The sequence below is a fragment of the Diceros bicornis genome, chromosome 16 (assembly GCF_020826845.1).
Source record: "Diceros bicornis minor isolate mBicDic1 chromosome 16, mDicBic1.mat.cur, whole genome shotgun sequence".
NCBI lineage: Eukaryota > Metazoa > Chordata > Mammalia > Perissodactyla > Rhinocerotidae > Diceros > Diceros bicornis.
In genome coordinates, this window is record NC_080755.1 from 43281125 (window position 1) to 43298806 (window position 17682).

The following is a 17682-nucleotide window of genomic DNA, read 5'->3' on the forward strand; positions in this document are numbered from 1 at the left end:
ATTCCAGGTATCCCGAGAATAGAAAAGTGGAATAGACCAGACTCAGATCTATAGCAATGCTGCTACGAACTCGGATTCAAAGGCACGTTGCTTTTTCCTCTTAAGGCACCGCAAGCTTCAACTTTTAGATTTAGTGATTAAAAGAGATTCATCTCAATGCAACAATAGAAATTACACAAACATAGGCATGAGCAAAGCATCAAGGGGAATACTCTTGTTTGAAAACATTACACACAAAACAAAAAGCGGAACAGTAAATGTTTTCACTTTGGGCGCTGTGGTCCTCACGGGTTACCGCCACCATTTCACCCAGAGAACTGATGGGGGCTAGGGAAGGAGGGGAGGGACCCACTGCAGGCCTGGGTCGGCGTCCCCAGCCCGCGCCGAGCTTCCCGGCGCGGCCCCCCTGGCTGGGCGCCACCGAGCGCGGACCTCCGGCGCGTCCTAGAGCGGCCGCGCGCGGACACGGCCGGCGGCGCACTTCCGCCTGCGCCCGTCGCTGCCCCGTGGACGCCTGGGCCGCGCTGCGAGCCTGCGCCTCCCTCGGCTCCTGCTGCGGGCCTGGGGGAGTGGGTGAGTGGGGCAGGGCGCGCCGGAGGGGGGCGGGCCGGGGGCTGCGCCGCCGCGGCCTCCCCCGCGTCTGCCGTGTGGGCTGAGCCGCGCGGGCGGGTGCTTTCTCCGGACTCGCGGGCGGGGCCCGGGGGAGCGAGGGCGCGCCTCCTCCACTCCTCGAGGCGGGAGCCGCCGCCGCCGCCCGGCGCTCCGGCCGCCGCCCACCCCTCCCTTGGGGAGCCTGGCAGTGACTTGGAGGAGAGCCTGGGCTCGCTAGTGGTCGGAGACCTGGCTTCTGGCCCTGACTCTGCTTTGGCCGCCCACTCTCTCTCTCCGGGTCACGGTTCTTTTATCATCTCTAAAATGGAGGGTGGCAGTATCTGCCCTACCTACACCACAGGGTGATGGCAGGGTTGGCACTGCCTGCCGGGAAACTGCTTTTCAACCTGGCTGCCTTTAGCGTCATTTGGGAGGCCTTCCAAATGCTGAGCCCCAGAATCACCAGGTGACTGTGATACGCAGCCAGGACTGAGAACCACTGGCCCAGAGTGTCAAGTGACAGTACTGTGGTCCTGTGCTAGGTTCTCGACCGGAATATGCACTTCGTCCAAGGTGGATCACAGTCATGAGAAGGGAAGCGGCTGGGTTTTCTGGTCCAAGAAGACGGGGACCAAATCGAGTTTGGTCGCTTTTAATTTCTAGTGTCTAAAGTGGTGTATGTCACTAAACATGAACCATTGATTAAATGCTGATTACTTCCCAACCTAGTGGAAGGATTTTGATTTTTGATTATTTGGCTTCTTTTTAAACTTTTTATTATGGAAACTTTCAAATATATACGAGAATAGTGTACCGAATTCCCAACTCATGATCAATGTTGTTTCATCTGTTACCCTCACCCCCACTGGATTATTTTAAAGCGAATCTAAAATGTACCATTTCATCCGTTAAATACTTCCGTTTATAAAGCACAGTAACTCCTTTTTAAAACAAAGCCGTTATTCATCTAATAAGCATTTAATGTTATCATCTATCCAGTCAGCATTCACAATTCCCCAGTTGTCTCTTTTTTTCCGTCCCGTTATCAGTTTGTCCAAATCAGGATCCAAACAAGCTACACATGTTACGTTTGGTTGTTGTCTCTTCCCTCTCTTTTAATCTCTTTATCCCCCCCTTTGTTTTATTTATTTTTTTCTTGTATTTTACTTGTTGCAGAAACCAAGTCATTTGTCGTGTAAAGTTTCCTGCACACTGGATTTTGCTTTTTCCATCCCTGTGGTGCCCTTTAATAAACTGGTATTTAGATTACAGCGTTTTTCAGATGCATGTTCACTTTTTGGCAAGAAAATCTCATAGCGTTACTGTGTACTTCATATTGCATCACATCGGCCATTAGATAAGGTCTTGTCTCTCTTGTGGTGTTAAGATTGATCAGTGGAACTTTCAGTAAAACTTGTACTGTGGGGTAGCTAAATAATTGACTGGAGAATTACAGAAGGATGCCAGCTAATAACTGCAGAAGGAATGAGAGAATATCACCTTTTGGAAACCCCTAACGAAATAATGGATCCTGGCAATGATCAGTAGTGGCTAACATCAAAAAAGACAGCCAGCCAGCCAGTGTGTGCTTCCTGGTGGAAGGACCCAATACCACTTATCAAGTATCCATAGATGATGGGTGGGGGATATAGATGAAAAAAGATTGGCCATGAGTTGATAATTGTTGAAGCTCGGTGATGGGTATGTGGCAATGCATTATACTAATGTCTCTACTTTTGTGTGTGTTTGAAATTTTTCATAATAAAAAGTTTTTCAAAAAGATTGGCTAGTTGACTAGTGCATTCAGGTCAGCCTGATCCATCCATTATAGTTCTCCATTAGCCTTTCACTAAGTGGTTCTCAAATCTGACTGCACATTAGAATCAGGGGAAGAATTTTTTTTTAATACTAAAACATATGTCTCGCAGATTTTAATTGTTCTGGGATGGAGCCCAATCACTGATATGTTTTAAAAGCTCTCCAGGTGATTCTAATATGTTATGTACCACTGGCCTAGATGCATTCTTTGTTAGGGATTGCAAAGTGATTATATCCTATTATTCCTTCTGCATTTGTTAACTTTTAATATTTTTAATTTTCTACATTCTGTTTACTTCTCACCTCTCTTTCAAACTGCAGTCCAATAGGAAAGCCTCTGCAAATTAAACTACTTAATTATCAGAGGAAGGCTTGATCTTGGAAGTGAAAATGTGGAGTAGCACATGGAAGGGACACTAGCAGTAACCTCAAGGCTTGTGCATGGGTTGGAGAGATGTACCACATGTGTGCACGAGGAGGATGGGGAGCTGACTGTGTCCCCAAATGGACAGAAAGATTAGGTGATGTATAATTAGAAAAGCATGTTCAGACTTAAGACATTTTTTAAAAATCATCATTTAAAAATATTAAATAAATTAAATAGATAAATGCTGCTCATTGCAACCAAAAACAATCCCAAGATTCAAAAGAAAAATTAATAATTCCCTCTCCACCACCATTTTAATCACCCCTGAGATAACCAAGATTAACAATATGATGTGTATCCTTCCACACCAGACTTGCTCTGTCTTATATAAATGTAGGGGTTTAGGGCATTGTTTTAAAAGTGAGATCATGCCATAGCTATCTGTAACTTTTCTTATTGTTATCCCTCCAGGACAAGAGTTGCAGACCTGACTTAGTTGCAGAATAAATAGTTCGTGGTATGAATGTGCAATAAAATATTCAGGTGTTTCCCTATTGACATACACTCAAATTGCTTCCATATTGTAGCCACCTTAAAAGTACCAGAATAAACATCATTGTACATAGATCCTTTATTTTTGTAGGGTAGATTACCAAAAATGGGATTGCTGGGTTAAAGTGTGTTATCATTAGCAGCTTCGTTGTTATTGGTAATGTGTATTGCCAGATTACTCTCCCAAAACATAACAGCAATTCACACCTCCATCGCTAGTACCATGTGAGAGTACATTTTTTCCCTTGTCTTAGTTAGCACTAGCTAGCATTAATATTTGCCAGCTGATGTGTGAAAAATGGTGTCTCTTTGTTTCTTTAATTTGCCTTTACTCTAACTACCTGGAGACTGAGCACTTTTCATGCTTATTGGCGTTTTGGGTTTCTTCTGTGAATTTCCTGTATATATCCATTGCTTATTTTTCTATCAGTTATTTTTGTTTTTTTTTAATGCATTTTCATGAACTTTTTCTTAGGGGCATTAACCCTTTATCATACAATGCAAACAGTTTTCTCCAGGTGTTTTTTTAGTCCTTTGACTTTATGAGTCTTGATATATGAAAGTTTTTATGTAATGAAAATGTCCATTTTTTTCTCATTTGTGAGTTTCCTATCTTGCCAAGAAGGGCTTTCTCATCCCCAAAGTTATATACATATTCTCCTAATTTTTTTGAACATATTTTATTGGACCTTTTACATTTAAATTTCTAAACCACGTGGAATATATTTTTATATATAATGCAAAGTGAGAATCTTGCTTTACTTTTTTTTTTTTTGCTAAGGAAGATTTGCCCTGAGCTAACATCCATTGCCAATCCTCTTCTTTTTTTTTGCTCGAGGAAGATTAGCCCTGAGCTAACATCTGTGCCAGACTTCCTCTATTTTTTTGCGTGTGTGTGTGGGACACCGCCACAGCATGGCTGGAGAGTGGAGTAGGTCTGCACCTGGGATCCTAACCTGAGAACCCAGGCTGCTGAAGCGGAGCACAAGGAACTTTAACCACTTGGCCATGGGCCCCGGCCCATACTGTTGTCTGCAAAAATAGCCAATTATGTCAGTGCTGTTTGTTAAATAAACCACCCTTTTAACACTTTTGTTATATATTGATTTCCATACATATCTGTGCTTATTTCTCAGCTATCCCCTCTCTTTCACCTCTATTTTTGTGCCAATATTATTCTCTTTTAATTATACCTGATTAGTGTAGTAAGTGTTGATATCTGGAAAGGTAAGTCACTGGTCACTACTTTAGGTAATTTTCCTGCCCATTCCCAGACATTTATTTTTTCTTCCATGTGATCTTTGGATTATTTTTTGTTCCAAGATAAATCCCACTGGAAATCTGATAGAATTTGCATTAAATGGATCTACATTAATTATGAAAAGATTAACATTTCTGTGTTATTAAATCCTCCTATCAAGGAACGTAATGTGTATCTCCATTTCTTTGAGTCTTTTAGGTCCTTTTCCTTTCCTGTTAACTTTATTGCTAATGATTTTATAAGGTTTTTTTTTTTTTCTCTTGTGAATGAGATTTTTTTTCCCATTTTTATTTTTATCTGGTTATTGCTAGGACTGAGAAAAGTTATTGATAGTTTTGCATATTTATATATTGTATATCTAGCTCTCTGTCAAATTTTCTTATTTTAGTACTTTTTCTTAAAATTATTTATGTGTTTTCCTCCCTGCCATCAGTATGGATAATCTATAATTGGTTATGTGTAAGTTTGAGTTTATTCTCATTTATTCTATTTGATGCACATCTCCCATCACAAAAGTATATCAGAGGTAGCGGATGTGCCCAGAAATAGTGAAAGGAAAAAGAGAGATGCCAGGAGTTGGCAGAAATCTACACTTTCAACAGGTTATTGCTGATCACTTACAAGAGCAGAAACCCAAGTCCTAACCAGTCATGGACCCTGTCTTTTAGGAGAGTGAGACATCCACTCAGCTGTACTCTGACGGGTCAGCATTACTGTAGAGTATTGTAGAGCATTGCTATATTTATGATAGTTCAGAGAAAGGGCTGATCACCATGGGCACCAGAGATACCACTTAGTCAGCATAATTAAATCCCATCTCTTGCCCAGAATCTCAGCTAGAGTTGTTATTGTTATTTAGTGTTGATTAGAAGGACTTTTTAAAAAAATTAATGAGTGGGAAGGACAAAGAGTTCCTATATACTCCCTCACTCCACCCCCCAGCGCCCCTTTTTGTTAACATCTTGCATTAGTGTAGTATGTTTGTTACAGTTGATGAATCAATATTGGCACATTATTAATAACTAAAGTTTATATTAGTGTTCACTCACTTTCTGTGTTGTACAACCTATGGTTTTTTTTTTTTTGGTGGGGAAGATCAGCCCTGAGCTAACATCCGATGCCAATCCTCCCCTATTTTGCTGAGGAAGATTGGTTCTGGGCTAACATCCGTGCCCATCTTCCTCTACTTTATATGGGATGCTGCCACAGCATGGCTTGACAGGCGGTGCGTCAGTGCACACCCAGGATCCGAGCCTGCGAACCCCGGGCTGCTGAATTGGAGTGTGCGCACTTAATCGCTTGCACCACTGGGCCAGCCCCCAACCTATGGGTTTTGACCAAAGTATAATGACATGTGTCTATCTTTACTGTATCATACAGAATAGTTTCACTGCCCTAAAAATCCCCTGTGCTCCACCTCTTCATCCTTCCCTCCCTCCCCCTAAACCACTAGCAACTACCCATCTTTTTACTGTCTCTGTAGTTTTGCCTTTTCCAGAATGTCATATAGTTGGAATTCAACGATAGTTTTTAATTGACTGAGTTTGGCTGTTCTTTTATTTGTTTGTGAGCAGTCCCATAAGGTTTGGTAACTTGTGGTTTTAACTGATTAAGAGTTATTAAAATATTCCTTTGGATTCCTATGGAAAACTGTTAGAGAACAGGAATCCAGACTGTTCTGAATAACCAAAAAATAAATAACAGTAAATCTCACGGGAACTTGTTTTTGGTGATTTTGAGCAGTGATGTGAAATGATCCCTGGGTGATCTTTCCTTTGCAGGGTGGAAGATGTCTATGGATGTGACGTTTCTGGGGACAGGTGCAGCATACCCCTCCCCAACCCGGGGTGCCTCTGCTCTGGTCCTTCGGTGTGAGGGCGAGTGCTGGCTCTTTGACTGTGGGGAAGGAACCCAGACACAGCTTATGAAAAGCCAACTTAAAGCAGGTTAGTGTGCATTCAGCTATCTCATTAAGACTATCTCTTGTTCTGCTTCATTTTCTGGGCTCTCCTTGGGCCTTTGCTCAGAAACAGCCCTGACAGTTGCATCCCCCTTTAGTGCTAGAGCCCTGGCAAGAGTTGGAGGGTTCTCAGTCATCTGGCCACATCCACTGAACTTCATTCATTTATTTACTTTTGATTCATCCTGTAAACGTTGAGAGCAAGAATTTACATAGGCTCAGAGGGTAGAGGATGGAGTGGATACATCAGGCATATTAGATAGACACTGCCCAAGCAAAGGTACGGTCTACATACTTATTTCTACTAGGAGATAGTTGTGAGTGTCATGAAAGAATGCAAAGGGCAGTAGATGTCTAAAGGAGGGAGGTATTCTTTTCCACTTGGGGTTGTCAGTGTAGGCATCTCAGAGAAGGTGACCTGTGAACTACTGAAGGAGGAGGAGGGACTCCCTGGGCTGGTGAGAGGAAGGGCATTCCAGCCAGAGGGAATGGAGTGAGCAAAGGCCCAGCATCAGGGAGACCGAGGAGGACAGTGGTGAGAAGCCTCACCCCAAGTCAGGCAGACCTGGGTTCCGGTCCCAGCTGTGTCTCTGCTTGTGCCCTTAACAGGTCAGCACACTTAAGCTTTACCTTCCTCATCTTGAAAATGGGGATGAAAACTCTGCTTAGAAGAGATATTATGAGAATTATATATAATAATCCCTTCTCTGTGTGCTTGTCTCCTTCTCATCAGTTAAATCTTAGCTCAAATGCCATCTCTTCAGAGGCTTTCCCTGAACCTCCAGGAAATAAGTAGTTCCTCCCTCACCCCAGTCATTCTGCTGCTCCATCCTATTTTTATTGACTTCTTAGCATCATCAATATCTAAAATTATGTTATTTAAATAGTTGTTTCTATGTACAGTATCTCCCTATACTAACCTCACTGATCACTTATGTACTAGTAGATGCCTAGTAAGTATCTGTTCAATTAATACAGGAATAAGACATTCAGCACTTTAGTACAGTGGGTCTCACTTATTAGGATTGATACGTGGTGGTTATTGAAGTTATTATTCCTATAACTCGACACAGTACATGGCATTTGATGACTAAAGGAAAGATAGTTCTAGCATCCAAGGATCTCTTGGTCTAGTGGTGGAAACTGACATGCAAACAGTTGTAGTGTAATGTGATAAGTAGAATAATGGAGGTGTTTTCCAAGTACTTTTGGAGCACAAAAGAGGGGAGATACTAACTGAACCTGTGTGTTCAGAGAAAGCATCCCAGAGGTGGTAATCATTGAGCTAGGATCTAAGAGATGAACAGAAGTTTCTCTGGGGGGAGGGAAGTAGGGATGGACATTCAAGGAACAGACAACAAAGTAAGCAACAAGTAAGGGAGTTTCCAGGAGAGAAATGACATGTTTGGGGAATATTAAGCCATCCAGAGAGAACATTGAATACTTGGCTAGGATAGATGGGAGATAATGCTGAAAAGGTAAGTGAGGGCAGACCGTGAAGTCTTCTATGGTATGCTAAGGTTTTGGGCCTTATTACAGTCACGCATTGCTTAACGATGAGGATATGTTCTGAGAAATGTGTCATTAGGCCTGCAAACATCATAGAGTATACTGAAGGGGAACAAAATTTGTCACCCCAAAATATGTCTCTTGAACATGAAGATTATTTTAGGTTAATTATTTTTAATAAACAAAGACTCAGAAAGTTTTTCTTGTTACTGCCCCCTTAACTGCCTAAAAGAATTCAGATTAAAAACCTGTCTCAGGAAGTGAGCTATCACCTTAGCATAAAGTGAACTAGGTGGTAGACAGGGAGGAACCTAGAAAGGCCTGTTGGTTGGGCTCCCCTCTGTGTTCTTCTATTTCTGTGTGGCCAAACACTTGTTTTCCAAATGTTTGCTCCTTTTCACATACCTGTGAATTGCCTTCCTTCCCTTCGAAGCCCTTGACTCTCCCCTCCCCCAACATCTTCTTTTGTCTTTAGCTGAGGATGGTATTTAAGGTGAGGGCTTTGGCCATTTTGGTGAGTTACTCGGTTTTCCACGAGTTTCTCTCATGTATACATGTTGTAAAGTTTTGTTTGTTTTTTTCCTGTTAATCAGTCTCATGTCAATTTAATTCTTAGACCAGCCAGAAGAACCTAGAAAGGTACAGGAAAATTTCTTCCTCCCATACAGTTCTTACACAAAGCTAGATGGTATAGCCTACTACACACCTAGGCTATATGGTACTAATCTTATGGGACCACCATCGTCTATGCAGTCCATCATTGACTGAAACATCATTAGGCAGTGCATGACTGAATTCTATTGGCAATAAAGAACCATTAAATGTTTTTAAGCAGGGAAACGACATGGTCTGATTTGTGATTTAGGACAGTTTTCCAATGGCAAATGTATTGGGAGAGAGAATAACATCAGGGAGACCAGTTCAAGGCAGCTGCATTCATCTGAGAGAGAGAGAGAGGATGAGGATGTTGAAGCAGGACATGGGGATAGGGATGAAGACGAGAGACTCAATTTAAGAGATAACTTGTAGAGCCAACAGGAGGTGGTGACTGATGAATGCCTAGGGTATGAAGAAGAGAAGCATTATTACAAGTTATAGGTGGTGAAGTCCCAGACCTAGATAGGGAGTCAGGAAAAGAGCTGTTGGAGGAAGGAGCTAATAATGCATCTCACTTGGGACACATGGCCTTGAGGTATATACAGTTCAACCCTAATTATATACTGTCTTGTGTTGAAACCCTGAGGTGAGGGCAGGTACTATACTTTACTTCCCTTGGATCACACAGGGGTTTCTTTCATGAGAACTCTCAGGGTAGGCACAGGCCAGAGTGGAAGCTGTAATATTTAACATGGTAGAGAGTAGGAGGTTAAGTGGCAGGGTCATTAAAATAGAAACCAGAAACTGTTAAGTGTGGGTTCCAGAGGTTTGAGTGTAGGGATAAGTCTTTACTTTTTATTTAATACCTGTATCAGTTATTTAATGCTGCATAACAGATTACAAATTTAGTGGCTTATTTGCATTTATTAGCTCATAGTTTCTGTGGGTCAGGGAATTAAGGCCTGGCTTAGCTGGGTTCTCTGCTTCAGGATCTCACTGGGCTGCAATCCTGTTATGGGCTAGGGCTGAGGTCTCATCAGACGCTCAACTGGGGAAGAATCTGCTTCAGAACTCACTCAGGTTGTTGGTAGAATCCTTATAGTTGTGGGACTGAGGTTGCCCAAAGCTCCTGGTGGCCTCCTGAAGTTCCTGGTCATGTGGGTTTCTGCCTCATGGCAGCTTGCTTCCCTACTGCCAGCAAGGGAGAAGGCAACTCAAGAGCAAGTCTGCTAGCAAGATGGAGTCTTATAATGTAACATAATCACATTGTATCCCTGTGCCATATTTTACTGGTTAGAAGCAAGTCACAAGTCCCACCCACACTCAAGGGGAGGGAATTATAGAAGGATGTGAACACCAGGAGGTGGGGGCCAGGGGTACCACCTTAAATCTATCTAACTCAATTCCTTTTCTCTAATATTTTATAGCTATTTTATATCTTTTTAAAGTAAACAGTTTGCAAAGCTAAGCCTGGCAAAAAATTAAAATAAAATGAAATAAAGCCTAAGGGAACCTTTAGTTTACTAGATTTTTATTGGCTTAAAAAAAAAATTCCTAGCCTCAGAGAGGAGAGAGAGATGGTAATCCCAGAACATTGTCTATGACTCCCTAGCACCTCAAAAGCCCCCAGTCTCAAACTGGAATGCAGCACCCTCAATACATCTTGGTTTCTTTCTTTTTTTTTTTTTCTTGTGAGGAAGATCAGCCCTGAGCTAACATCCATGCCAATCCTCCTCTTTTTTTTTTTTTTGCTGAGGAAGACTGGCCCTGAGCTAACATCCATGCTCATCTTCCTCTACTTTATATGGGACGCCGCCACAGCATGGCTTAACAAGCGGTGCGTTGGTGCGCGCCCGGGATCCAAACCGGCGAACCCCGGGCCACTGCAGCAGAGCGCACACACTTAACCGCTTGCGCCACCGGGCCAGCCCTGTTTTTCTAATCATTTTTTAATTACACTTTTGTAATACTTTTTATAATCATTTTTGAGGGGAAAAAAAAGAAAGCTTAAGCTCACTCTTTAAAATTATGAAGGAAATAGACATGGCAAACCTGTGCCTATTAATCAGATGCTTGCATGTTAGGACCTTGCATATTAGAAGCTTGAAAGTATGTTTGGATAAACAGCAAGTACTTCCTCATGAAGCTCACAAAATATTATTATCCCAGGAGGTAGTACAAGGTGAGTTTCAATGAATCAAATAATGATAGGTCCATATTGAGTTACTGAGAGAAACCAAGATGTAGGGGCTGGCCCCGTGGCATAGCGGTTAAGTGCGTGCACTCTGTTGCTGGCAGCCCAGGTTTGGATGTTAGCTTAGGGCTGGTCTTCCTCACACACACACAAAAAAATTATTAGAAAAAGTATACATGCTTGTAAAAGTTCAAACAAAGCAGAGAAGTATAAATAAGAAAAGCCTAAATCCCCCTCTCATAGGTAAATTTTCTGTACATGTAGATATGGTAATGGTGTAGGTGTATTTGTGTGTATATGTAATTCTACATAAATGGAATCACGCTACACTTGGTATACCCTGCTTTTTTTCATCTGAACAATATATATGAACAATATATTGCAGACATTTTCCTCTGGCAGTAAAATGTCTGCCATTTTCCTCTGGCAGTAAATACAACTGCATCATCACTTAGAGGATGCTTAGTGTTCCAGTCCTCTGTGGATGACATATTCGCCGGTAACTTTCTTGTTCTCAAATGAAAAGGAACTCTTACATTTTTCTTTCTTCATTTGATAGTTTCCTCTTGCCTTTGATAATTGTGGTTGCCATTCCTTCTCCCTCTGAAATCAAATTTCTTGAAAAATGAAATGTTTGTCTTCCCTGAAACTGTGATAACTGTGGGAAGCAATTTTTTACTTAATTTGTCTCACTTGCTTTGGGTTCACAGATTGTTTTGGTGTTCACTTTTGGCCCTGTTTTGCAGTAGATAGGGAGAGGGCCCAGAAAGTCTGATATGGCAGTTTTGAGGTCAGCGTGAGATCAGGACTCAGCAACCGTTGTACTTCTTTTGTCTGCAGAGGCCTCACGTCACACTTGGGGCTGCCTTGGCAGCCCGGACAGCAGGAGGGGGAAATGAAAGGGTTCTAGAAGTCAAAAAACAGCAAAACCAAGGATTAAAAGGAGAAAACAAAAAGGAGTATATTGAGGGAACTTCTAGAGTGCCTCCTGGGGATTGTCAAGGTCCAAGATCAGCCTCTTCCCAGTCTTTTGTTCTCTGCCACAAGGGCCTGGGTTGGTGTAGTAACTCTGAGAAGACTTGCTTGGAGAACACTTTTGCCTTGATGTCACAGAACAAATCACTTTACAGTAAACTATTCCTGTTCTTTTATGGCATCAATAAACTGTTCCTATTCTTTTATGGTATCAAATGTTTGAAATAGGTGGGCCATGAGCTAGGACTGGAAGCCTCTGTTATACTAAAAATGTGTTAATTGTGATTGTTACTTTTAAAATGCCTTATGGTGCATCTCAGAAAAATGCTGATGTGGCATCTTGCCACATACCAGCAGTAAATTCGGTTTACTATTGGGTAAATCAAGTTACAGCCTAAGCCAATATGCACTGAGAAAGCTGTTGTGTTAATTCAGACTGAAAGGAAGGGATGGGTCCATGTACCTTTAAGTAACACTGTAGGGGATCTGCCCTCTGATCTACATTCTGGCTCTGTTGCCCACCTCCTCCCCTCTCCCTGCTCCTCTCCTATCTCCTTTTATCTCCCTCCTCCCCTTCTCCCTCCTTCATCCTCCTTCCTTTTTCTCCTCCCTCTTCAACCTCACCCAGACAAGCAGGCTCAGACTTGGTTAGTTAATCTCTGTCCAGCGTAGAGAGTCCTTAAAAGGCAGTTTTGGGTTCAGGCACTGGTCCAGTCAATTGGAGCCAGGGGAACATTTGTTTTGCTGCAAGTACATATTTGCTATTCTCAGAGGGAGCAGTAGGGGGCAGTGTAACTGCCAGATGCTTTTGACACTTGAGGCCTATCTACTTATTTAAGTGAATTATTTTGGTACACTTCCTTATTTCTTTTTTTTTGTGTAGTAAGAGGATGTGTAGGAAAATACTCAAAACTGTAACACTATGTAATTTGAAAATATTTTTTGAAAAATGTTATATCTTATTAACACCATCTGGTGAAATAAAGCCTATCTTTCTTGCTTCTGGAATCATGTAGAAAAATGTAAAGAAATAAGTTTATGGCAATAAGTAGAGCTTCTAAATTCATTTTACTGCTTTCTATTAAGTTGTTACACATGTTGCAAGTAGCTTTGTATGGGTTTTTATTTCTGAAAAATTCCCAAATTTATTTCTTTGCCTCAATCAAAAGGGAGAATTACCAAGATCTTCATCACGCATCTTCATGGAGACCATTTCTTTGGCCTTCCTGGCCTCCTCTGCACAATCAGCCTGCAGAGTGGCTCCATGGTCACCAAACAGCCTATCGAAATCTACGGCCCTGCAGGGCTTCGAGACTTTATCTGGCAAACCATGGAACTTTCTCACACGGAGTTGGTCTTCCCTTATGTTGTCCATGAGCTGGTGCCTACAGCGGATCAGTGTCCTACAGAAGAACTGAAAGAATTTGTACACATGACTAGAGCAGACAGCCCTCCCAAAGAGGGACAAGGAAGAACTATCCTGTTAGACTCAGAAGAAAACTCATACCTTCTGGTTGATGATGAACAGTTTGTTGTGAAAGCATTTCGCCTCTTTCACCGAATACCTTCCTTTGGGTTTTCAGTCATGGAGAAGAAACGCCCAGGGAAACTCAATGCCCAGAAACTGAAAGACCTCGGTGAGTGTTTTTTTTCCCTACTCATCAATTGAGCTGTTGTTAACTGAGGCTGTTAGAAGTGTCATAGTAACCTTCCTTTCCTGTCTCCCAGGCCTAAAACTGACATTTTCTCCACTTACTTCCTTTGCTCAAAGTTTGCTTATTGAGAGAAATCCTTGGAGCCAAAAGATGTTATTCAAAGCAAAAACCAAGTATGTTTGAATCCTTCTCTCTTCAGCTCCCTGGATGCACATTTGTAGTCTATCTTATCTTCAGCTTATGCTGTCTTGGTTGGCAGGGTGGTGGTTGTTGTCTTAGGTTTAGGCTTTTATTTTTTCATGTCTTCCTTTTCAAATGTGTTTCCAGTGACATCTTTGGCCTGAGAATTTTTGCCATAGCTCTTAACCTTGCAACTGCAACCAATTACTTTCAGGATTTTCCTTCTCTGTCGACGTTGCCTTTTCAGTCAACCATGACTAAGTTAATTCATTGTTCAGAACGCTGCGCCTTAACTAATTTTACATACCTGGGTTCATCACACTTGGAAGCAAGTACACAAGGATGGGCTTGGCCCATCTGAGGCTTCATACCTCCTCCGTGGTGGGCCATCATGCGCAAGGGGGTCTTCAGCACCTCTCTCAAAGCAGTGTCCAGGTCCCGTATTCCTCCAGCATCACCACTTTCCTTGGCATGGCCACGGCAGAGCCTGTAAAAAAGCATGGTAGTGTTTTTGTGTATTTGTTTCTTTATTTACACAATCTCTTCTTTCTTCCCCAACTAAAACAAAATGCTAAATAATAAGGAAAAGTGACTTAGGCCAAAGATATTTTTATTATTTAAAAACCTGTGGAAATACTATTGTATTTGGATACTTTAAACATGATCTATGTTGGAATTAGTGATCATGTTCTGTATGTTTGTAAGTATTGTCCAGAGTGATGATCAGGTGTTCTTCTAGACTAAAATGAGATTGAAGCCCAGTTTAGTAAATGTGGAAAGAAAACTGATTTATGTACGATTGTCTAAGATTCTCCTTGATCTTGTGATCCAAATAATCCCCTCTAACAATTTTTTATTAAGTTAGTCAGTTTGTAGGTACCTTGTCATTATTTAAATGGCCTCTTTAATTTTACCCAAAGATCAGCTTATTAAATAAAACACTTTCAAAAACTGTTATTCCCATGCACAGCAGAGAATCAAGACTATTATCTTGACTGTAATAAGGTCTTAGTGAGACTTAAGAGCTTAAAACTCATCTGACATGTGTGCTTGGGAAATGTTTTAAGTACTAGGGCATTGCTAATATCAATAGCCAATGCTGAATTTTTAAAAAAGTATAAATATTCCAGTTTTCCACAAGTAGTAAAATATTTATAACAATTATGAAAAGAATTGGATGCCCTTTGCATTTGCTATTTGCTGTGCCGTTGAAACAGACTCTCTTAAAAAGTCATAAATTCCATTCCCATGATGTGATGTTATCTGCCTCCATCATTAGGTGTTCCGCCAGGTCCTGCCTATGGGAAGCTGAAAAATGGAATTTCTGTTGTTCTGGAAAATGGAGTTACAATTTCTCCCCAGGATGTCTTAAAAAAACCTATCGTTGGAAGAAAAATCTGCATTTTGGGTGACTGTTCTGGGGTTGTGGGTGATGGAGGAGTGAAGCTGTGCTTTGAAGCAGACCTGTTGATCCATGAAGCGACCCTGGATGACGCCCAGATGGACAAAGCAAAGGAGCACGGCCACAGCACGCCACAGATGGCAGCAGCATTTGCAAAGTTGTGCCAAGCAAAGAGGCTGGTTCTGACTCACTTCAGTCAGAGGTACAAACCAGTTGCCTTGGCCAGAGAAGGAGAAACAGATGGGATTGTAGAACTAAAAAAGCAAGCTGAATCAGTGTTAGATCTCCAAGAAGTGACTTTGGCGGAAGATTTTATGGTGATTGGCATTCCGATCAAGAAATGAAACCAGTGTTCTGAATGCGTACTGACATGTCTGTGAATATGTTACTGAACCAACAGTCCAGTTTGTTATTGTTGTTGTTGTTGTTTTGGTCTAAAATTATTTGGGTCCTAATAATCCTAAAAAAGATGGAGCTGCATTGCTGAACTGACTCAGCAGTGAGAGGGAACAAGCTTTTTGATAATAAATTATTTTAAAAAGAAAAAAACAGCATCCTTTTTCAAGTCTAAATTTGACAAAATGATAGGCCATTCAGCTATACTTCTTGTTTTGCGGCTGCTGCCTCAAGTATAAGCCAATACCCCATGCAATCCTGGGCTTAGTTTCTGCCTGGCTTTATTGCTGTTGTTGGCAAAGTACAGAGGGCTCAGCCCTCTTGGCTAAAAATGGTATTTTGGCAGTTTGTGTTGAATCTGTTCATGTTATTAACAGAATAGAGACAAATGTAATGAGACATTGGACATGCAGGATTGGCATGTTAAATCTTGAATTCTTTGCTGGAGTACTGAGTGCAGGGTTGGGCTAGGTGTTTATCCTTCAATTAATATTTTATTGAACTTTCTGGTTTGCTCTAAGCCTGTGGTTCTCAGCTGGGGTGATACGGCTTCCCTAGATGGAGTTTTGAAATTACAGGGATGTCTTCTTGTCACACTGACGGGGAGGGTGGGGGAAGTACTACTGGTATTTAGTCAGCAGGGGCTAGGGATGCTAGATCCTACAAAGTTTGGGTCAGTCCTGTATAATGAAGAATTATCTCACCCAAAAATGAATATTGCAGGCCTACTGAGATACACAGCAAGTTAAATCTTATACTCCCAATGTGAATATACTTTGCAAAAATTAATGACATAATGAGTTGAACTACTAGGTAAATCAAATTCTACAACAAATCCTAAAGAACTTGGTAAGTGAATATGTTGGAATTGGAATGTCATATCAAATATTTGACTGAAAAGAGCCATGAGCTGGAGCTTATGAATACAGAGGTAAAAAAATGATATCTACTAAACTGAGGTTTAATTTACATGTCCCTATTAATAATTCTTTGAGCACAATTTTAATGTTTTTTCTAGATTAGCTTTTCCTTCTGAGCTGCCTTCTACCTCCCTTCTTTCTGCCATGGGGTGTCTCTGACTCATTTGCCCCACAATATTTCTCAAAATGTGTTACATGGAAAGTTGGTCTCAAGTATTGATTCATTCAAAAGGGTTCCCTAATCAAACAATTTGGGAAACCCTTTATGCTGTATGTCCTTCTGGGAGTGTTCTAGTGCCCATCAACGTACTAAAAACAGTACTGCTTGAGTGGTCATAGACCAGTTTTTGGTGTCAGAAAGATCTGATTTCAGAGTCCCATTCTGTACCTTATGTTGGTACCTGTGTGGTCTGGAGAAGATTACTTACTTTCTCTGAGCTTTGGCTTGCTCATCTCTAAAATGGGAATAATAATAAAACCTACCTCATAGGATGGTTGTGAAGATTAAATGAGACTATGCATAAAAGGAACATAGCACATTGCTTAAAGGTGTTGAGACGTCTTGTGGTATAGAGGCCTGTCAACTCTCTTGAACCCCTTTCTCAGTCCTATTTCACCATATACTTACTATTTATTAATATCTCAAGAATCTAGAGAGTTTTACAGTACACATTTAGAAACATTGTCATGGTGTATGCTGTTAAATTCCTGTGGGTTCTGAGGCTTCTTTGGTGAAAAATTTTGACTCCTGGATGGTTCTGGAGTTTCTAGAGTAGTGGTAGTCAGGATAGGTCTAGTTACTCAAGATCTCAGTCATTCTGAAGAAGTATCCAGAATGGTCTGGTTCTGCCCTACTCTAGGCTCTCGGCCCCCAAAGTACCAAAGTTTGACCAGACTTAATGTGTGTCTTGGTTTCTGAACTCAATCCAAATAAGCATTTATTAGACACCTACTGTGTGCCCAAACCTGTACAAGAAGGAATGGGCTAGTACTACTGGTACCTCTACTGCATGGAGCCCTTGAGAGTAAAGACTGTATCTTAGTCACCTCTACATTCTTGGAAATGCCTACCCATAGTAAGCACTCAGAAATGTTTCTTGAATGAAATGAGGCCTTGATATCGTGCGTGCACAAACTTTAGGACCTAAAGTGTAGGACCTGGGCCTACCCCATTTCATTGCTGCACTTGTCCAGAAAATATAAACTACCCGTTTGGTGGTGCCCCAACTAAGTGCCAGGCTTTATTGTGTTGAGAGTACATAAATGAATTTAAGAAAATTCCAGGCCTGAGCTCACAGTCTAGGT

General features: G+C 41.4%; 1 protein-coding gene across 3 annotated transcripts; it reads left to right on the plus strand.

Moving 5' to 3' along the window:
* Nucleotides 1-518: 518 nt before the first annotated feature.
* On the plus strand, nucleotides 519-15477 carry ELAC1 (elaC ribonuclease Z 1). Of its 3 annotated transcripts, XM_058557155.1 has the most exons (6): nucleotides 553-573; nucleotides 3248-3293; nucleotides 6371-6535; nucleotides 12994-13461; nucleotides 13596-13652; nucleotides 14939-15477. In XM_058557155.1, the coding sequence occupies exons 3-6, from the start codon at nucleotides 6379-6381 to the stop codon at nucleotides 15403-15405; spliced, it is 1149 nt and encodes a 382-aa protein (XP_058413138.1). In that variant the 5' UTR covers nucleotides 553-573; nucleotides 3248-3293; nucleotides 6371-6378; the 3' UTR covers nucleotides 15406-15477. The 3 variants fall into 3 exon arrangements, with proteins under 3 accessions (XP_058413137.1, XP_058413139.1, XP_058413138.1); XM_058557154.1 differs by lacking the exon at nucleotides 3248-3293 and having other exon boundaries at nucleotides 519-573; XM_058557156.1 differs by lacking the exons at nucleotides 3248-3293; nucleotides 13596-13652 and having other exon boundaries at nucleotides 519-573.
* The last annotated feature ends 2205 nt before the right edge of the window (nucleotides 15478-17682 follow it).